This window comes from Nannospalax galili, unplaced genomic scaffold (assembly GCF_000622305.1).
Source record: "Nannospalax galili isolate Female #2095 unplaced genomic scaffold, S.galili_v1.0 scaffold801, whole genome shotgun sequence".
Lineage (NCBI taxonomy): Eukaryota > Metazoa > Chordata > Mammalia > Rodentia > Spalacidae > Nannospalax > Nannospalax galili.
The window spans coordinates 163,028-184,971 of record NW_008345222.1 but is presented as its reverse complement, the minus strand read 5'-3'; the positions used below and the strand labels follow the sequence as shown (position 1 = coordinate 184,971).

The following is a 21,944-nucleotide window of genomic DNA, read 5'->3' as shown; positions in this document are numbered from 1 at the left end:
TATATATATATATATGTTTTGGTCTTTTTGAGACAGGGTCTCCCTGTAGTCCCAGCTGTCCTGGAACTCACTATGTAGACCAGGCTGGCCTGAACTCACAGAGATCCTCCTGCCTCTGCTTCCCGAGTGCTGGTATTAAAGGCATGCACCACCACACCTGGCATGAAGTAATATTTTAACTGACCACAAAATGTAGGTATATACACTCTTAAAACACATGTCTTATTAGGGATTGGTAATGCATGGAGTTAGGTCATCAGTTTACTTTTCTGTAAAGTTATTTACTATTCCATTTTCAGCAAACACAACAAAAAAAGAATCATTTGTTGTGAGTCTTTTCTTAGCACATCCACCGGCCATCTTTCGACATGGAGAAGATAGCAACAGGGCTCTGACTTTTCTCTTCATTCTAGATCAGTCTGTGAATATTTTTAATCCTTCTTCATTTCTTCTTTAGTTATCTTTCTCATTCCTAAAAATGTCTTGTACTTTTTCTGTTTTTCTTTTTACCTGATCTAATTTAACTTTAATATTTTTGGCAGAAAAGAACAAGTTAGTACCCTGTATCAAAACATCAACCTTGTGGAGCCAAGACTAATTCAGCCATATGAACATGTGATAAAGAACTTTATCCATGAGATCAAACTTCAAAGCACAGAAATGGAAAACCTGGCCATTGCTGTGAAGAGGTACTGAGGCAACTCCTTTCAAAGTATACAAAGTCTGTAACTTGCTCTGTGACCTGGGGTGGCAGAGGAACTGAATGGCATGATCACATTATGCTAAAAGTAAACTTCCTCAACTTCAGGAATCCAGAGCTTTCTAAACTAAATCCACAGATGGTAAGTTGTGTCTGGCAGTAATTACAGGGTCAAATAGCAATCTGTTGATAGTGTGATGTCAGGTCCTTGGGACTGTTGATTCCATACAGAACAATTTAGAGATGTGTCTTCTATCCAACTGCTTGGTACATACAAGAAAGTGCCAGAGAGCTAGGCAGAATTCTATTTGAAGCTTAGCCTTGTGACTCATAGGTATAAAACGTCACAGATAAATTTCCTACTCTCTCCAAGTCTCAGTCCTTTATCTTCAAAAGAATGAAAATGCACCCTTGGGATACTGAGTCTCAGTAGGTGACATCATGAGTAGAGCCCTTCACACATGGGAAAGTCAGCTTACTGGACATGTACCTTAGAGAAAAATGAAGGAACTATGTTTTTAAAGTTTGATGAAATCTTATCAGTTGCAAAGTGATGAACTTCTCCATACTAGATAATTACCAGTGAAACAAACTAAAGGACTCTATCCTCCTCAGTAAAAATTGTTCATTTCTAACTTTTCATCATCTCAGTGACATAAAGATCTGATATATTAATTTCATTAATAAAAGAGACTTTTTCTTTTTTTAATAAATAATGTATTGAGAATTTCATACGTGCACATAAGGTGTTTTGATCAAATCCATGCCCACTCCCTCCCCTCCAACTCCTCCCATATCTCCCCATCACTTTTTTCTGATAACTTCATGTACTCTTTCTTCTTCTTTGATTTATTTATTTTTTAGCGTGGCTTGGCTACTCTAGCATTCCCCCTTCTGAAGAGGTAACCCTAAAATCTTTTAAGGATTAGATAAAAGCTCCCAAATATTTTTGACATTTTTGGCCTTTGAATGGAGTATGTTGCTGAGCGGACCAAGGACATTGTGAGTTTTAGCCAAGAAACTGGCTACTTTTCTTTGGGGTCTTTTTACCCTAACTGCCTAGCCAATTCCTATCTCCTATTCTTATCACACCATCCTCTGAAGAGGTTACCCAAATTGCCAATAGGGAATCAGGTCACAGACTGCTCTATGAGACTTTCTCTAACAGATGTTATTACTATTCTGGAACCTTAGGAGATTGATTAGAAATAATTGCTAGAATCACTTTTTCTCCCTTTGACTTCAACATATAATATTTGGAAGTTTATATAATAGAATTTAAAAATTAAATGTAGCCATCGTTTTCCATAAAGTTTTTTTTTTTTAATCTAGGTTTTGTAACTCAGTTGTGGCAGCAAGATTTTAAGAATTTGTTATTTTGTCATTTTACACTTAGTCAAAATGATAATCTGACTTGTATATCATAGAGGGAATGGGGAATATTATTTAGAATACCATCCTCCTCATCAACATGCTATGAGGCTTGAAGTCATTGATTTGACTCTCTTTCCATCCCAAGTGTACAATTCCTTTTTGAATTCCAGAGCCCAGGACAAGGCAGCCATGCAGCTGAGTGAACTGGAAGAGGAAATGGATCAAAGGATTCAGGCAGCAGAAAATGAGACCCGGAAAGATGTGAGTCCGTGGATTTGCCATTCGCTTGGGCATTTCAGGGAGCACCTGTTATCACGGAGTTGTGGGCACTTTTCTTCGAACCAGAGCCTGGGGACAGCAGCTACTTAGTACTCTGTTTGTGGATTTTGACCAGTGAAGTGATTTTGACCAGAGGTGTTTTTGGTAATGGATTAAAAAAATACAGAGATTGTAATCAGGTAAATAAGTGAAAGATGTAAGTTTCTGGTAGTGACAAGCACAGCAAAAAATCATGTGTGAGTTGGAGAGGTGTCAGTTTAGGTCGGAGGTCAGAGGTATCTTTGAAAAGGGTAAGTGACCATGGAAGGAAGGACTGGCAGAGTTGGAGAGCCGGCCTTTGGTAGTAAAGATGGCTGGGATTCTATATATTTGTCTTACTGATGAACTTTAAATCTAGATTGAGTGAGATTAAAATCCTGTCTCCCAACTGTGGTATTTCATGATGGAATATTATTCTAGGAATTTTTAAGGTGAAAGTTACATGCTACCATTGGTGATTTTCTCTGGGGGGGTGGAAACGTTTTTTTTCAGCATAAAATATATTTGAGCAAGTGATGTTTACTTAAAGCAGAAAATTCACACATTTCTTTGAGTACTTAATACCAGAATCTAAAATTCCACTTTCATATATTTGCATCAGTGATACTGAGAGGCAGCAAGTTTGCAGGCCTGAGTACTGGCATCTTTTAGACCTAAGTCTTCCACTTTACTTTGCCCTTACCAAGGCCAGGTGGCTCTGGAAAAATCATCTCATCATGAGTCTTTGGCATTCTATCTTTAAAATGGGATAATCCTGCCTACCAGCCTCAGTGAAGGTTAATCTTCATGTATATGAAGCACTGTGCTTATGGTAGGCACATCATGGCTGTTAATGTCTACCTTACTTTCTGTGGCTTAGTGCCTTCTTGTCTCCTTTCAGATATTTTACCTTAAATGCTTTTTTAACACAAAGATGCCTTTGTATCTCTTAATAACAAGTTTAAAAGCCCTTTGGGCAAAGCCAGGCATCATGGTGCACACCTGTAGTCCCAGCACTTGGGAGGCAAAGGCAGGCGGTTCTCTGTGAGTTCAAGGCCAGCTTGGTCTACCCATAGACTGCTTCAGGGTTCACAGCCCAGTGTTGGTGCAGATGATTTAAAAATTTTCACCATTCTTTAATCTGTGAATCCATTCATTTATTAAACACTTCTCAGGTACATATGTTATACTATAATCAAATGTCATCACTTCCAATCCAGTGCCTCCCAAACTGCTTGTTGGTAGTGGCGGTGTTGCTATGGCCTCCACCTCTGATAACATGGTGTTTTGTAATGATAATATCTTCCTTGGTTTCCTCACTTCAACCTAAAGATAAAAAATTTAAAAAATACAAAAACTGTGCCATCCCCCCAACTTCTTTTCTCTAGTCTGCAATGATGACATTTGCAGTCAGTCAGTCTCCATATGCCTGTATGCTCAAGCCTGAGCATGTCAGTCTAGGGTGTTACTGCTAATTGAGCAGCTTTGACACTGAGAGGAAGCCTGTCTGCCAGTCTTTCCTGGCACCACTCCCATAGCCTTCTAATCATATTGTCTCTGGAATAATATATGATAGCTTATTAGAGATTTTCCCCTAGGTTCCCCCAGGCACCTGGCATCCCTCAGCCTTTGGAGTTCTCCACCCTGCATAGCTGCCCACTGATATCACTGCTCCTGACTCTGATTTTATTCAAATCATTTTCTTTGCCCTGGTGATTGTTATCCTGTTCCTTTCTACTTTTCTAAATTCTTCAAAGTTGAAAATTTCCACCTTCCTCTGATTCCCTCACCTAGTTTTCTAGACACAGTGCTTATTTTCCACCTCAACTTCTTTTGTTTGTGGATTGTATATTGCATTGCTTCAATTAGTTTTTTCATTATGACACTTTTATTAATGTCTAATTTATATTGACTAAACTGTACCTGTGTAAATTGTTAGAACATGTTAAGTTTGGACACACGTGTATACTGTGGAGTTGTCTTTGCAAGCAAGAACATGGGTCATATTCTTCTCAGGTCGCTTTGTTATGTCTTCCTTCTTGCTCTGTCTCTCTTTGCTAGACAACCGCTGTTCTATTTCTTGTTACTATAGATTACTTTGAAGTTTTTAAAATTGTATATGAGTGGAATATTACAGTATGTGTGATTTATTCTCTGGATGCTTTTACTCAGCATAATTATTGTAAGACTTAGCCGCATATCAGTATCTACTTTTCTAGTGAGATTAGAATTGGATCATGTAGATATGGGAGTTTATTTATACATCTGTTGACATTTGAGTTATTTCCAGATTTAGACTCCTATAAGTTTGGATGCTATGAGTATTCATATATGAAAATTTATGTAGGAATATACTTTTATTCCTATTGAGTGAGTTCTTAGCATGAATTGGCTTAATCTCCTCTCTGCAGGTATAGTTCATTTTTGTAAGACATTGGCAAACTGGTTTACAGAGTGCCTAATAGTGTACAGCCAAGTATGAGAGTTCTACACCACATGTAACTAAGTAGAAGAATCTGGGTGTGGTTTAAGCTGCATTTCTCTAATGACTAACCTATTGAGAATTTCTCAAGTGCTTATTTGTCATTTTATATATATACATATATATAATACATCCTTTTGTGAAATCTTTTGATCATTTTAAAAATTAAGTTTTTTTTTTTTAAACTAAGTTTTATTACTGAGTTTTGAGTGGTCTCTGTATGCTCTGAATATTTCTTTATCAGATGCCTGGTCTATAAGCATTTTCACCCAGATTCTGCTTGTAACAGTTTCTTCTAACAGTTTCTTGAGAAGTAGGAAAAAATTAATATGGTAAAGTCCAAATTAGAAAGCTTCATTTGTGGATGATGCTTTTGGTGCTGTATGTAGCAATCTTTGACTTAGTCAAGGAGACAGAAATTTTCCTGTATTCCCTCTAATATATTTTAGTGTTTTTACACTCTCAATTCATTTTTGTATATGGTACAAAATATGATGATCATTGTTCAGTTTTTTTAGTGTGTATTTAATTATTCTAGTACCATCTGTTGAAAACACTACTAATTAATGTTCTTTATTTGGTTAAAAGTCAGTTTACCGTTTTTATGCAGGTTTATTTCTCAGTTCTTGATTTTGTCCTGTCCTTATATCAATAGTGCTATCCCGACAACTGCTGCTTAAAAAAGTCTTGAAGTCAAGTGGTGTTCATTCCTTAACTTTTTTCTTTTGTGAAGTTGTTTTGCCTATTTTAGATTCTTCAATTTCCATAGAATCAACCGTAATTATTTTAAAAAGCAAATCTAAAACAATATCTTGCTGGGAATTTGACTTCACTGCATTTGTAGGTCAATGTGGGAAATTGGTGCATTAACAACACTGAATATTCTGTTCTACAAACACAAGCCATTCTCTGTTTTTATTTATTTCTTCCTTATCAGGAATGTTTTATAGCCTGTTATGTGAGGATCTTACATGTGCTTTGTTCCTAAGTGCATTGTATTTTGATGTTACTAAGATGTTTTAAAATTTTGATTTCTGATTGTTACTAGTGAACTTGTAGAAATACATTTATCTTCTTTTTTTTTATATGTGTTTCATTCTATAGCATTATATACACCCAATAACATTTGGTAGATTCCATTAGATGTTTTGGGTTGATAATGGCCTCTGAATAAAGATGCTTCTCTTCTGATAATGACGCTTTTTTTGTCTTACCAATTATGATACAATATATCACATATATTGTTGAATTTTGTTTGCTGAATTTTATTGATCAGATTTGTGTCCATAGATGCACATTTTCAACTCATAGGAAACATTATATAGATTTTGTGGGACTGGGACTATCTGCCAATGTAAGAGAGTGTAAGTATTTATTAGACCAGAATTTATGTACAAGTTTTAATAAAGAATATACACCATAGACATTAACAGAGTGGCCAGATTCTCAGAAAGAAAAAATGAGGACAGAAAAAGAGACTATTGCACCCTATAAGATGAGCTGGAACAGACTTTTTACAGCAGTTAATTTACCTGCCTTGTGTCCTGTACCATTTGTATGGGGTCATATTTGAGTATTTGTATGGGGTCATATTTGAGTAGATGGACAGCCCACTATCCAGTTAAGTAGTAATTTCTAATACCATCTGTCCTTGGGACTGATTATTTGGAGTGAGTCCAGGGGCCATTAGGAGTCAAACTCTAGTTCTTTATATAAGGCATCACAAGTCACTGGGTCAGCCACTAGCAAATAGGGCCTGACTCCCTCGGCTCTGCATGTTGCAGATTAGGAATGAAATGAATGAGTTATAATTGTCTTTATTGAGATATTAGTAAAATATTTTAAGCCATAAAAGTTATTATGTCTGTGTTTGTGGCCATGTGGCACAGGGGGAAATGGGGTCCCCTTTCAGGGATGTTCATAAAATAATTTAAGAATTCATTGAATTAAATGTAAGATTTAGGACAATTTTATTAGAATTTTAAGAAAAATTCTCAGAACAGGCAAGGTATAAATCTTGGTGCCATTCTGAGGAGATGGAAGGAAGGAGAAAAGCGATAAAGCCATGCTCACTTAGAGCCAGCATGGAGATCAGACATGTGGTGGACACAAGGTGGGGAATCTTAAAGAAACAGTGAGAAAGCCCAAAATATTGGGGCAACCCAGAGCTTTTGGAAAAATATGGTTAGAAAAGAGATAAAAAGAAGAAAAAGAGGTTATGCTTTTCTGAAGAATTAGAAAAAGAGGGAAGTCTTACAGAAAGCTAGATGTCTATGGCCTGGTATGTAAGCTTTGCAGTAGTGGGCGAGGATTCTGGGAAGGAAGAGTTTACTATGTTATTAATGCTTTATGTATTCTGTCTATCTCTGTGGTATGATTTAAGGTAAACCCGCTTTCCTGGGTAGTGCTGTAACCAGGTGATTGACTCAGCAAAACTGGAAAGTTAAGGCTCCACCCAGGCTAGAGATTCTTATTCACTTGACCAGTTTTCTCTTAAGGGGCTTTTTGGTACTGTAATACACGGACCCAGGTGATTTTGATGTTAGTAAGACTGCCTGAACTACTTGTCATCATGACTACATGTGAAACAGGTAATATGTATTGCTCATTGTTTTACCTGGAAAGCTGAACTAAGTCAAGATAGTTGATAGGGAAATGTTCTTCTGCCAGGAATTTCACATGGATTATATAATTTACATGGATTATTTAATATATAATGGATCATTTAATGCTCATTAAATATTTAGTACACTTGAGTATTTGATTTATAGGGATTATTTAATTACACAAATTATTTAATTCTCACAATCATCCAATAAAAATGGAGATAATTGGGCATTATGGTACATGCCTGTTACCTGAGTATCTGAGAAATTGATACCAGAAGATCGGGAGATCAAGTTCATCCTGGGAAACAGTGAAGCCCTGCCAGAAGAAGAGAGGGGAGGGAAAGAAGGGAAGGAAAGGGAGGGGAAGAGAGGAGAGAATAGAAGAGGAGAGGAGAGGAGAGGAGGGAAGGGACAGCAAAAAGAAAAAGAGTAGAAAATAGGGATGACCAATTAATGATTAATAAGACCTTGAATCTGGCATGTACTCAGATATGGGGTGAGGACCTCTGCAGAGACTTCCTGTCACTTCTCACTGCTTTTTTCCCTCTTTAATGTGTTTTTAAAAACTATCTTCTGTCTCTCCCTCCCTCCTTCCTTCCATCCTCTCTCAACTAGAATGCAGGGGCAGATCAGTTTTCATTGTTTCCTCCTCTATCTCTGCATTCTTGGTTCCTAGAACCATTCTTGTTAGATGGTGGACAATTAGTGAGTATTAGTTCACTGAATTTCACTGATTTTTAACCTAAAACAATTTGAATAGTGAGCACAGAATATGTCATGGTATAATTGTTAAGAGACACAGAAAGTTTAAAAATGACTTGGCTCTTGGTGTTATAGGCATGAATCTAATCTCAGAGGGGCACCTGCTGAAGTTTTGTATCTCTTAATGAATTGTAAAGAGACACATGGATAGTTACAGGAAAGGAGGTAGTTTGTTAGGAAAGGGAAACAAATTTAGAACTGAGCCAGAGCTCAACCATGGTCCTTGTTATAACTCAAAAGAATAGAGAATAAACTGCAGATTTGTAGAAAGGAGCAGATACAAAATTATCCTTAAGAATGAGCTTGGAAAAGAGCCTTGCAAATCATGGAGGACTGTGATTGGGCCTTGAAGTAGAAGAGCATTAGAAGAGGTAGAACATCATACCACAGGCAGCATGATGAGGCCTTGAAGAGAGAGAACGTTTTTCCTTTAAATCTCAAAGAGCTTCACTTGGAGAGGTAATCAGCATACATAGCTAGAAAGCTGAACTAAGCCAAGATAGTTGATAGGGAAATATTCTCCTGCCAGGAATTTCACATGGATTATTTAATATCTTGGTCTTTTTTGAGACAGGGTTTCCCTGTAGCCCCAGATGGCCTAGAATTCACTATGTAGACCAGGCTGGCCTGGAACTCACAGAGATCCTTCCTGTCTGCCTCCCAAGTGCTGGGAATTAAAGGCCTGCGCCACCACACCCAGTTTAATATATATGGGTCATTTAACACTCATTAAATATTTAGTACACTTGAGTATTTGATTTATAGGGATTATTTAATTACACAAATTATTTAATTATTACACAAATTATTTAATTCTCACAATCATCCAATAAAGGCGGAGATAGCTGGGCATTATGGTACATGCCTGTTACCGGAGTACTTGAGAAATTGAGACCAGAAGATCAGGAGATCAAAAGTTCAGCCTGGAAAACAGTGAAGCTAGAGTCCTGAAGAAAAGGGCCTTTAAACTTCTGGAACAAAGAGGGTGTCTGATTCTTACAGGTTTCCAAAGATGCGGACAAGCTTCGTGCCATGTAGTGTAGTCTGGCCAAGATCTATAAACTTGTAGAAATGGGAGAGGGGCTGTAAGATCCTAGCACAGTGTGCTTTCTTATCAACTCTAGCCCAGAGAGAGAGCCCACCTGGGTGTGGGGAGAAGAGGGAACATCTGAGCTCATTTTTCCTTCTTAGGCCTGTGTCACTGCAGGCACCTGCATCTCAGTTTCATTGTCCTAAGGCACAGATTGCTAAGGGAAGTGGTCTGCTTTCTGGGAGAGACAAAGGCAGCTAGTATGATCTAAAAGTCCTGCTTCAGAAGAGAGATGGGGTCTTTATAACCTATTAGAGATCATTTACATGCCATGAATTTTTCTGGCTGTCTCTGTTTTCTTAGGAGCCAGCAGCCTAAATTCCAGTGTTTCATAGTAGTCTTCACAAGTTAATCTCAGCCTCCTCTCTCAATCCAGTCCTATTCTTCCACATCAATGGGAATTTCTGAATAGCAGTCTCTAGGCCTCCTTGTGTGCCTTTTTTGTCACTATCTGCTCTGGGGGGATTTAAAGGAGCACGTTTGAATTAGAGACATACAGACACAGGCTTTGTAATGGTGCCTTAGCTGCATATACTACAATGGGCCAATTGTTATTTGATGGTGTTCTAGTTATCTTACCTGGTATAAGTACATGTTATCGTGTTCACTTAAGGACAAAAATCACCTGACATTTCTCAGATTCTATTCTTGTTAACTCTACCAGCCTAGGCCTATTGCAGCTTCTACACACTTTGCATAGAAATTTACAATGATATAATTGATAACATATAAACTGTAGGATAAAAGGTATGTCAAACATGCCTTCCAGGGACCTGAGATGTCATGGAATTTTAGGCATGCCTGGAGCCCTGCAGGCTATAGCTGTACTGTATCTTTTGAAAATAATAAGTACTTAATTAATGGATGTGCTGTGACCCTATCACAGGGTAATATTCTTAGAGATTTCTTCAAGATGAAATGTTTATGTGAAGCACGATAACCTATAGTTCTTCTATTTTTATGTTTCAATTCCAACAGTGCTATACACCTAGAACTCTTCATATCTTTCTGTCTTCTCTTCTCACTGTCTCCTTTAAGAGACTTGAGGTCAGCTTAGTTTGATGCAAAGTGCTTCTCACCTAACGGGTTTTGATAGCTGTTTAAGGGGTGGAATTCATTTAAATGTAGTATTTTTTTTCCCTGTAGGAAAAACGAAAAGCTGAGGAAGCCCTTAATGACCTCAGAAGGCAGTATGAAGCAGAAGTAGGAGAACTGCAGGGGACCATCAAAAGGTTAAAAAAGGTATGCATATGTCAGCTTTATATTCTAGAAATGGCCTCATCTCAATGTGTCTATTAATAATGAAAAACACTTAAAATTATGTTGAAGTAGAGATAGAACTGAGAGTCAGAATCAAGTCCTTCCTTGGGAAGACTTTTTAAAGACTACTTAGTTCCTCTTCTATTTCCAAGACCAACTATCTGTCATTTAATATAGGTCTAATAAAATTTCATGCCCTTGAACAGTTGTTCATCAAACCTGTTTCCATTTCTCAGTTTTTATTCATCACGTGCCCTCTAGTGAGTCTTCCATGTCTTGTGGATCATCCCTTCCTCAATACTGGATGAAACATCTCTTTAGGTCAGTTATCCCTGTATTTCTGCCCCTAGCTTACTACAAAGTGTGTAGCAGAGATTTCAAAAAATATTTATTAAATTAAATGAAAATTGCTATTTTAAAAAGAAAGTAGTGGCACACGCCTTTAATCCCAGCACTGGGGAGGCAGAGGCAGGCGGATCTCTGTGAGTTCAAGGCCAGCCTGGTGTACATAGTGAGTTCCAGGACAGCTGGGGCTACAGGGAGACCCTGTCTCAAAAAGACCGAAAAAAAAAAAAAAGAAAAAAAAAAGAAAGTTTAGGTCTAGGGATCACTGATTAGGGAATAATAAGAAAATCTTGTCAAAATATGAACAAAAGTGTGACAGCATTCCAGCATTTTCTACCCTGTGATATGTTGGCAGAGGTTAAGAAGTAGCTCTGGAGCAGAAGGGTGGGGTCTGTTTGGGTCACTTGCTACTTGACACGGTGTCGATGGTTTATGTTACTGATTTCATGGTATCAAGTTGGTATCACCAGATGCAGAGCTTGGAACTGGTGTTTGAAGTACACTCTGACCTGTCACTACAAGCTGGCTCTTTTTCAGTGCTGGGCTCACTTCTTGTGTGCAGTTGTTTCTATCACTAATGGAAATAGCTTAAGTAAAACAGTATTATTGGAAGGCAATTAAGGGAAAGATCTTTGCTTCTGGTCATGAAAATAGAATTTATTTGGCCGGATTGGAGACCTAACATTACAAACTACCCAAAACATAAGCATCAATTCACTTGGGCCAGTCAGTTTTCTGACTAAGGAAGGAGAATTAACCTGCAGCTATGTTAAAGAAATGGGGGGGGGGTGCTTTCTGTGAGTCTTTCTTAAGTCTGCCTGCTTTTCTGAATTATTCAGAAATTTTCTTCTTCTATCTCTTTCCTGAGCATGCTCTCCCTAGTGCTTGAGAGTACATTACTCTTCCTGTAAAGCTTCTCCTCACCCATTTTCTGCTGACAGATGCTTGTCTGTCTTGTGATTGGCCTCCGCTTCTGAGCATGCCGGCCTCACTCAGAAGGCGAGGTTTTCTCTTCCTTTCTCCATCTTTCTTCTCTGGGCAGCTGCCAAGATTTACATGTTTCCTGTTATGGGGTTTTTCTTTTAAATTCTGATAAAATTGTTCTTGAGCGTTCTTCTTAGTCTCATTAATGAGACTAAGACCCTTGACAGGGGACTTCAGTTTCTCCAGTAACAGGTGGCACCTGTAATATATGCATCACTGACTACAAGGAGGTGAAGTGACAGTTCATTGTCAGCTGTGATTATCTAAACCTCTGTAATGACTGAACATCAATCATCTAGGAGTTTTCTGTGAAATGCTCCTCTAATTACCTTTTATGTCAGTTTGGAAAGTCATTAGACCATCATACTATGAGTCCTTTCCAGACTTATGAATCAATATTCTTACCTATAAAGTCTTCTTTTCATTGTCTTTATTTCTCTGGCATTCCAGATCTTTAGACTACAAAGATATGTGCAAGAAAGACACACCATATGATAAGGACCTAAGCAGTGAGATGCCATGAGTCAGGATGGGGAGGCCTGAGTCTTTGACTTTCTCCTATGATAGAAGAATTTTCTTTATCTTTCTGATCCTTAGTTTCTTATCTGCAAAATGGATCTAACAATGACTTGTCCTACCTAACTATAGTAACTGGCATTCTATTGACTCTATGTTAAGATTTTTTCCATCATTTGGAAACTGAACCTTTTTATGAGGACAGTCTAAATGTCCTGCTTTTAGAAATGGGGACTAAGTTCCAGAGAGAGTAATAACTTGCTCAAAATTATGGAACTGAGAAATGATGGAGTTGTTTGACATTTTTACTTTACTTGCCTGTACCAGACTTCTTCCCCACCTCAGATGGTTGTTGTGTGATTCCAATTATTACTGTAAGCATTTATTAAATTACCATGAAGAAAACAGGTGAGTCTGACATTAATAATGCTCTTTTAAAAATGCATACTCTTGCTGGTTGCAGTAGTTAATACCTTTATTTCTAGCACTCACCTGTATTCCCAGCACATTAAAGGTAGAGGTCAGAGGATCAGGAGTATAAAGGCCATCCTCAGCTACATAGCAAGTTTGAGGCCAGCCTGGACAATATAAACCTGTCTCAAAAACACTAAAAAAATCTTATATTCTGACAGAAGGTAAAACCTTTATAAACGATAGAGGATAGGAAGTGTTCAGTGCACAGAACAAAAGAAAATGTGAATGCCCAGACTCCTTTAATGTAAGAGTGAAACATGGACTGGGTTGCTTTACTATGAAGTGATTTCCAAAAGGTCTTTCCCCTTGTTTTCAAAAAAATTCATTTAAAAATAAAAGTCTCTTCTTCAAATGATTAAATTATTTGAAACAAATGTTTAAATCTTACAAATTTTATGTTTAATAATTTGTATAGTCATACGATGTTGAAAGTTAAAAGCTTCTAGAATTTACACATTCATATTTTATAATATCTTAGTGATACTGTATTTACATGATTTTAATCTTTCAGCTTGAAGAACAGTCAAGGCACATAAGTCAAAAGGAGGACATGGCAGCATTAAAAAAACAAATTTATGATTTATCAATGGTAAGAACCACCCTTTTACTAATCAGAAGATTATTTCTTGTGAGACAAATATTTACAGTACTGTTTCTGTGTTTCAAGGAAAAAAGATTAAAGAGAAATTGATACTATGGTTAGAGAAAATCTTTTAAATACTTTTGAATAAGTATTTATATACTACCTATTATGAGTAGGTATTTTTTTAAGTTTATTTACTTCAAGTAACAGACACATGATGCTAAGCATTATTTTATGTAATGAACCTCATGCTTTTGGTTTTGTATATTTTCCCTGTCCTTCATCCAACTGTTCTCTCTGGTCTTTTCTGTCTTTTGTTGAGCATTTCTTTACTTTCTGTATTGTGAAATGGATTAACATTTACTTATGCTGTTATTTTATTTGTTTTAATTTTAGATTAATCCCTAAGATTGAGGACATTTTTGTTTCTTATGACTCTAAGCTAGGAATGCTTTCTTTTCTGCCTAGGCATTATCTTTCTGCCACTCAGGAGGAAGGTTCCCAGCCTTACAATCACAGCAGTCCCTTCATAGCCTACCACTCCAGAGGTTGCTGCATTTGCCTTGTCTTTACATTTGGATCACAACTTTCAAATAGTTACTTGCTTTTCTTGGGTTTTCTGATTGAGTTCTTGCCTTCTTGTAGTAGATACTCAACCATTTTGTTATCACACTAATCTGTAAGAATTTTTTATTTTCCTTAACGCATGGAATTTATTTTTACCCTTCAAAATATTAATTTTGAAGACTATGATATGTCAATTTTTCTTGGATTGCTTCAATCTTACTATATACCCAAACTGTAATCTCTTTCTTTGGCTTCTTCATTGTAATTGTACTATTTTCTTCCTTCACATTTTCTTGAAAGTTTGTCTAAATGTATAGGGTCTTCCAGGAGGCCTCTGGAATTTAGTTCTTTCTAAATGATTTTTTTCTAATACTTGGCAGTCTTTTTTTTTTTCTTTTTCAATGATTCTAAAGAGTTTATTGGGCTTGCTAACAGAGCATAGGCTGGGGTTTTGTTTACAGGAGAATGGGTGCTCCCACCCTCCCCATTTATGGCTGTGCTAGAAAGGCTACACTCAAATATAGATCCTGTGACTTCCCAACAGCCACACAAAATGGCAAGAGAGGTGCCTCATGGTGTTCTTATATATCCTTAGCCCCTCCTTCACATGCAGCTAAGGTCGACTGATTGGATGGGAAGAGGTAACTGACTCCCCCATGGACTCCTTGATGTGTGAAGGAGGTGTGACTATAGTTTGCTGGGCTAGTGGTTGGAGGACACATCCAGTCGTTCAGTTAACACTCCAGCCCTTCCTCCGCCAACCTCTTCTGCAAAAGTCTTTGAGCCTTGATTCATGTTTAAAAGTAGAAGATTCACTTGATAATTTTAGATAGGTGGTATAGGATTCTCATGTAACTAGCTAAACAGGGAGCTCACACTCTGAGAGGGTATCTGTAGACTAAGTGTTCTGTAGACAAAGTTCCTACAGGCTGTGGGACCTCATTTCCCAGGATAAATGAGGACAAAGAGCTGCTTTCACTTTTCTGTCAGGAGCCAGTCAGTTAATTCAAAAAACATGATCTCTGTGGGGTGTTTGTGATGCCTTCAGTCCCAGTACTCAGGAGGCAGAGGCAGGTAGATCTCCATACCACTAATCCAACCTGAAACTGGAGAAAAAGGTTTCAACACATGAAATTTCTTTGGCAGTGGGCACTTATATTGTATATGCATCAAAACTAGTGTGGTGGTACTTGCCTTTAATCCAAGCAGACAGAGCTCTGTGAGTTCCAGGTCAGCCTGGTCTGTATACCAAGTTCCAGGCTACTGAGGGGCCTACATAGTGAGACCCTGTCTGAAAAACCAAACAAAACAAAAACCAAATTATATCTACATAACAGCTGTTTTTGTTTGTTTTTTTCTGACTCTTCTTTTGGGTAGCACATTTCATCTGGTTTTTACTATCCAGAATGTGTCTAAGTTACTTGACTGCACATGGGCCCCTCTTTCATTCCTTTAACTGTTAATGGTTCATTTCCTTTGTTAAACTATGTATTCAGTCCACCATTTTGAACTGAAAGATTCCTGTTTTTTTTCTTAAGGAATATGTAAAAATATCATAATTATAGCTTTTCATTATTAGTCACAAAACTTTAAAAAGTCAGAAGATAGTATCTATAATAAAAAGCAACCAGTATACCCAATTTTTGGCGTAATTTCACAGCTTATTTGTAAGTGCTTCATAACTCTCATAAAGTAAAGAAGGTGTTCATGGGGCTGGAGAGATGGCTCAGAGGTTTAAGAGCATTGACTGCTCTTGCAGAGGACCCGGGTTCGATTCCCAGCACCCACATGGTGGCTACGAATGGTCCTTAACTCCAGTTCCAGGGGAATCCGAAGCCCTCTTCTGACCTCCCCGGCGTTGCATGACACGGGCACACTCACATACATGTAGGCAACACACTCACACACATAACATGAAAATAATACATAAAATAAAAAAAAGTGTCCAATGTTTGTACTCATTTAATTTTCCAGTAACATTCCCAAGAGAATACTGAACAGCTTTTGCCTATTGGAGTTTGGTAACAGCTGTCAGATTCAAGAAGTGAAGAGCAACTTTAAGAATTTATATATATTTTTAACTTAAGAACTTGGGAAAGATAGGAGCAGGGGGCTACCCTGTATACTGCTTCACATTTCCCAGAAGCAAGAAACCCTGAGTCTAATGCTCCTCATGGCTGATTTTCTCTAGGAAAATCAAAAACTCAAGAGCGATCTTTTAGAGGCACAGACAAGCATAGCCTTTCTTCAGAGTGAACTAGACGCTTTGAAAAGTGATTATGCTGACCAGAGTCTGAATTCTGAACGGTATGAAAACTTACATTTTGTTTTTAAATTTCAGGGTAATATTTACTTAATTATCTATGGGAACGAAGCTTAGCTAAGTAATAAATAGAGGGTCATTCACTAACTTTGCTAATACATCTTTTTTTATGCTTTCTAAAAATATATTTAGTAAGAGATTTATTTCTTTGTGTGTGTGTGATCTTTTTAAAATATTAACTGGTTTAATTATTGGTCTTTTAGGACAGCGCAAGGCTTAATAAATGATCAAACTAAGTAGCAGTGGAAAGAAGATACATAAGGAAGAAATCTATTTTAATGGTTTTTACAGATGAAACTGAATAAACTAAGAGTATTAGGAACTAATAAGTTTGTCTGTAGAGCAGTGGTTCCAGGGGAGAGGGAAATGAATTTTGAGTGCGTGGTTTGAAGAGGAAGCCAGGGCCTCTGAAATATTTCAACCAACAGAGGAATGGGTGTGAGGGTGTTCCTCATACCAGACAGATGGGTTATGTGGGTTCTTCTTGGTTTTAGAGTGAGGAAAGAAGAGACACCAAGTATGCGCATGATGCACAGGATGGTGTGATCACAGGAAAGGAGGAAAACAGCGGTGCTAGGATTTGTGAAAGTTGAAGGGAGTACAGAAGGATATAAGTTTGGAAAGGAACATTTAGATTTGCTGCTGGGAGATTCAGGAGGTTTTGAGTTCAGTTGTAGTGAAGAATAGAACCAGGTCTTTGAGGTGGACTGGGAAAAGCTGGTGGGTGCTGTGTAATGGGGAATGGGAGTGCTCCACACTGGAAGGATTGGATGCAGGAAAGTTTGCATAGGGTGTGGGTATGAGACTCTGGTGACACAGAGGGCAGAGCAAGAACCTGAGAAAGAAAGAAAACTACAGTCGAGAATGCATACCTTTTGAAAAGAAAGGGCTTTAAAGGATGAATGTAGGTAAGACTTGACTCCTAATTCTCATCGAAACATAAAATAAAATTTTGCAGGGATCTGGAAATAATCCGAGAATATACAGAAGATCGCAATAGTCTTGAAAGGCAAATTGAAATCCTCCAGTAAGTTCTCATATAAAATGCTCACTAATTTTACCAAATATTTTTTGTTAATAAAGCATATTGCACATGTAACGCTAGTTGCCATGCCCAGTGTGCAGGTTACTGTGCTTCTTCTCACTGTGGTACATTATGTCAACTCCACTTCCTGATGCATCTGCCCCTGGCAAATGTCTTAGTTAAGCCTCAGTAAGGAACAGAGTGGCCTTCATAGTCATCGTTCTCTGCTGAGCACCTCACATTAATGGGACCACAAGACAGTGCATAATCATTCTGTCTCGACTTGTTATGCTTGCTTAGAAGTATCTATTTTTTTCCTTTTCCAGTGATATCTTATCCTGATCTGCCAGCTTGCATCCTCTGAGGGGCTTCCCCAGGAAACCTTGACATACCTTCTTCTTTTTCACCAACACATATTTCTTCTGTTTTCAGTTTACTAAATTAAGTAATGTCAGGCTTGACATGTTTTTCTTCACCATCGTCTCACCTGTAGCAACTGCAGAGATCACTTGTTCCAACAACTTTATGAATTCATTCACTCATTAATTCATTCAATAAGATTTTTCAGTTAGCACCTTTTATGAGTGAGGTACCTCTGAAACCAAGGATGAAGTGGTGAGCAGGAGAAAACAAAAGCACTTTACAAGAGGCTAGTGTAGAGGAGGAAAACAGAAGCTGGTCACTAGTTACGGAAATAAATACAAAAGACCAAATGAGAGAAGTGTGGGAAAGGAGAGGTGCAGGTCCCCTGTGGGAGCTCTGGCCTATCCAGAAAGGTCAAGGAAGTGTTCCTAGAGGAAGTGACAGCACAACTGCTGAGATCTGAATGATGAAGTGCCCATAAGCAGAGGATAATTAGCTACTCTGTGTGATAGAAGCTCTGTTATCCTTGTTTTACAGATGAGTGAGGTTGATGTTAAAATGGCATTTATGACATCATGTGAAGTAAGGACATGAGTTGGTGTTTAAGACCAGATTATTCTGAGATCAATAGCCAAGTTTATGTTTGAAACATGAATCCCACCAGGAGGTTAGCAGTGTAGGGTACAGGAGTCAGGAGGAAGCATGCCACAGCATTCTATGCCTGGAGATGAGCTGTGTGAACCAGCCAGCTAGGTTCAGGCATTTGGAGAACAGAGAGAGACCTGTATGAAACCTATTGACATAGGCATTTCCTGAAGGAAAAGTGAGTACCACAGCACTGCCAGATCATCCTTAAAATTACCCAGACCTGCCACAGAGAGAATGAATCAGTTCCTTGTAATTTTTATCTCAGTTGTTGTGAATTATTACCTCAGTCTCTATGGTTTGAGGAGAAACAAGATTGTCCAAAGTGGTAAATATTTCTACTTTCTAAATGCCACTGCTTGAGAAAAAATAAGAACATTGATTTCCCCCAAGTACTTCCCATATCTTCTTTCCTTCTTTCCTTGCAGAACAGCTAACCGAAAGCTGCATGACAGTAATGATGGCCTCAGGAGTGCACTGGAAAACACTTACAGCAAGTTCAGCAGATCTTTGGTAAGTGATGTCCTCTTTCAATATATTCTGTTCTTTCTCAAGATTGTTTTCGGAGGTGATGGGAACTGTGTAGTTCTTAGATGATATCTTCATATTGATCTTTTAATGAGAAATTATTTCCATAAAATATGAGAATAATAGTTTTCTAAATTAATAATTTGCTACTCATTTTCAGAAATAAATGTGATGTTAACCAAGCTCTTAGGTTAGACATTCTAAGAAGGTAGAGAAAGATGCTTAACTTGTTTTTTACCCTGGAAGAGTTGATGATGCAGGAGACGGATGTGTCCAGATGGATAGCAGAGTACATGCAGAGTGTAAAATCCCATTGTGGGAAAAACAAGACATTGCCACTCAAGAGAAGGCAGACATGCCTCCGCCTGCCATTTATTCTATACGGCAGCACCCTTGTCAAATGAGGGTCTTGGATTTTAAACCCTGTTAGCAGAAGCAAGCCTTTCAGATTACATTTGCCATGAAGCCTCTTCCCCTACAGCTTCAAGCATGAACATCCAGTGCCATAACTGGTTACAAGAAAGTTACCGAGCCATATGGTGCTTCCAAAAGAGAGCAGTCCAAGGAAGCTGATGTTACAGGTCCTGTCATATCTGGGAAGCCAGTGGACTCTTATGTAATATGCAGTAGCATTTGGAACCAAGATCTTATGAGGAGAGAGAACCATGATCTTTTATCTTTGCTGAAACTTTCTGAATGATTTTTCAAGTTCACATTTGCTCATATAGGATCCCAAAATTTTAGTTATATTAGAAATTAAATTGTATGTGTGTTCATATGCATATCTTTACATGGTACAGAAACTGTTTACATGAAATATTAAACAATCACTTATGTATTACAGCATATAAATAACATCTCACCAGGGAATACAATTTCCAGAAGCAGCCCCAAATTTAACCACCATTCTCCTCAGGCACTGGCATACGACAGGTATGGTAGCACCAACTTCTTTTATTATTTGAGTTCTAGATCAAACGAAGGAAGAATTGAAAGGAAGGTGTGCTGGATAGCTTTAGTTGTCAAGTTGACACATCTGGGTAGATGAGGCCACAACTGGGGAATTGCCTCCATTGGACTAACCTGTGGTCATATCTTTGATGCATTTTCTTGATTGTTGAGTGATGTAGGAGGGCCCAGCCCACTGTGATGATTCTGCTCAGGTGATCCTGTATTATATAAGAAAGCAGGTTGAGCACGGGCCAGGGGAGCAAGCCAGTAAGCAGTGCTCCTACATGGCCTGTGCTCCAGCACCTGCCTCCAGGTTTCTGCCCTGAGTTCCTATATTGGGCTCCCTCAGTAATGAACTGTGACACTGGGATGTAAACCACATAAACTCCTTCCTCCCCAAATTGGTTTTGGTCCATGTTTTCATCACAGCAATGTAAAAGTAAACCAGAACAGAAATTGGTACCAGAAAGCGGGCTATTGCTGTGACAGACGTGACCCAGTTGTTTTGGGGAAGATTGTGGAAGGATTTGGAACTTTAGGCTGGAAAAGCCATTGAGTGCTTAGAGCTTGTTGCTATAGAGCTTGAAAATGCTATGCTGAAAGAGGTGTAGACAATGAAGGCCTGACTTGAAGTAAAGATTATCAGGGCTGTGTGTATGATATTTTGAATTGAGAATCTGTGGTTTGTGGCTGACTGGGGCTGAAGAGTAAGCTGTGATTAAGAAGAGACCAGCACCACTGAGTTAAAACTTTTGCTTTTCTGGGACAACTGATGCTGGTTAGCTGGGACTGAAAATCAGTTGTGAGTAACAAGAGACCAGCATCATTGAGGCAAAATCTGGGAAGCATTTCCTAGGGTCAGCACATGGAAACAGTGGACCAAAGGGAGCCCAAACCTCCATCTCAAGCTGAAAGCAGAACTTTCCAACATATAACAGTCTCCTGCGTGGTTCAAGTGTTGAAAATCTGAAGACCTATCAAGTCTAATTGTGTTCTCCTAATACTATTGGGTGTCACTCCATTCCCTGAAGTGGGTCAACATTGTCAGCATGACACCTTTAATGAAAACTCCCTTTAATGAAGACAAACTTTTAATGACTCTCCCTGTCCCTTCAGCTATCAGTTGCCAGTAGTTCCTCAGCTAGGGGTGGGTCTTGTCTTTCTTCCCTTTCTAGGCTGAGATTTTTTTGTCTTGCATGAACTTGCTCAAATCTTATACATACTGTCACAAGTACTGTGGGTTGATATGTGCAACTGCCCTGTTGTGTCTGGAAAACACGGTTTCCTTGCATTCATCCATCTTCTCTGGCTTTTACAATCTTTCCTCTTTCTCTGCAATGATCCCTTGGGAGAAGAGGGTGTAATATAGGTGTCCTATTCATGGCTAATCACTGTGCAGTTTCTTACTCTCTGCACATTTACCAGTTTTGAGTTTTAGTGTAGTCTGTCATAAGAAGAAGCTTCTCTGGTAAGAGACAATAAGACATTAGTCATTATTATTTCATTTACCAGGATAATAGTAGTGGGTTTTCCCCTGTAGGCTGTGACCTGTCTAGTCACAGGTTCTTGGCCCTGATAACTGTGACAGATATGGGCTCCATATTATTAAGTGGAGCTTAAATCCAATTAGGAAATGGTTCCTCACATAGCATTCATGCCACTGTTGCACCAGTGAGTAATATCTTGCCAGACCAGCTGTTATTGGAGCATGTAAGGTTCACAGCCTAGTAAGATTGATTATTTTTCTCTTCTAGTACCACGCATAGCACTTTTCAGCGCTATGCAAGCTAGCCAGTAGAGATAAAGCTTTGAAGTTAGTACCAGCTTGATTTCTCCACTTTTATTCTATGACTCATGCATATAGTGTCTTCAGCAATAGAGTCAAGCTCTGGAAGGCAACAAAGAGCAGTGGTAATAGCCATTATTGTTTGAGGGTCTACTGGTATCCGCTGGTCACTAACTCCGAAAGTGGAGCCCATTTCTGACTCTGAGCTTTCTATTTGCTAAAATGCAGTTTCTGGTAGGGTGATTGTCCCCAGTAACAGGATAACTCCATTTAACCTCTTT

General features: G+C 38.4%; 1 protein-coding gene across 1 annotated transcript in view; it reads left to right on the top strand.

Moving 5' to 3' along the window:
- Rasef (RAS and EF-hand domain containing) overlaps window positions 1-21,944 on the top strand; it is an 84,152-nt gene that overhangs the window by 32,957 nt on the left and 29,251 nt on the right. Inside the window, exons 2-9 of the mRNA XM_008841378.3 lie at window positions 543-689; window positions 2,245-2,335; window positions 10,461-10,556; window positions 13,405-13,482; window positions 16,235-16,350; window positions 17,325-17,393; window positions 18,827-18,911; window positions 19,771-19,859. Of these exons, the coding sequence (XP_008839600.1) occupies window positions 543-689; window positions 2,245-2,335; window positions 10,461-10,556; window positions 13,405-13,482; window positions 16,235-16,350; window positions 17,325-17,393; window positions 18,827-18,911; window positions 19,771-19,859 (771 nt within the window). The remainder of the gene's footprint in view (window positions 1-542; window positions 690-2,244; window positions 2,336-10,460; window positions 10,557-13,404; window positions 13,483-16,234; window positions 16,351-17,324; window positions 17,394-18,826; window positions 18,912-19,770; window positions 19,860-21,944) is intronic.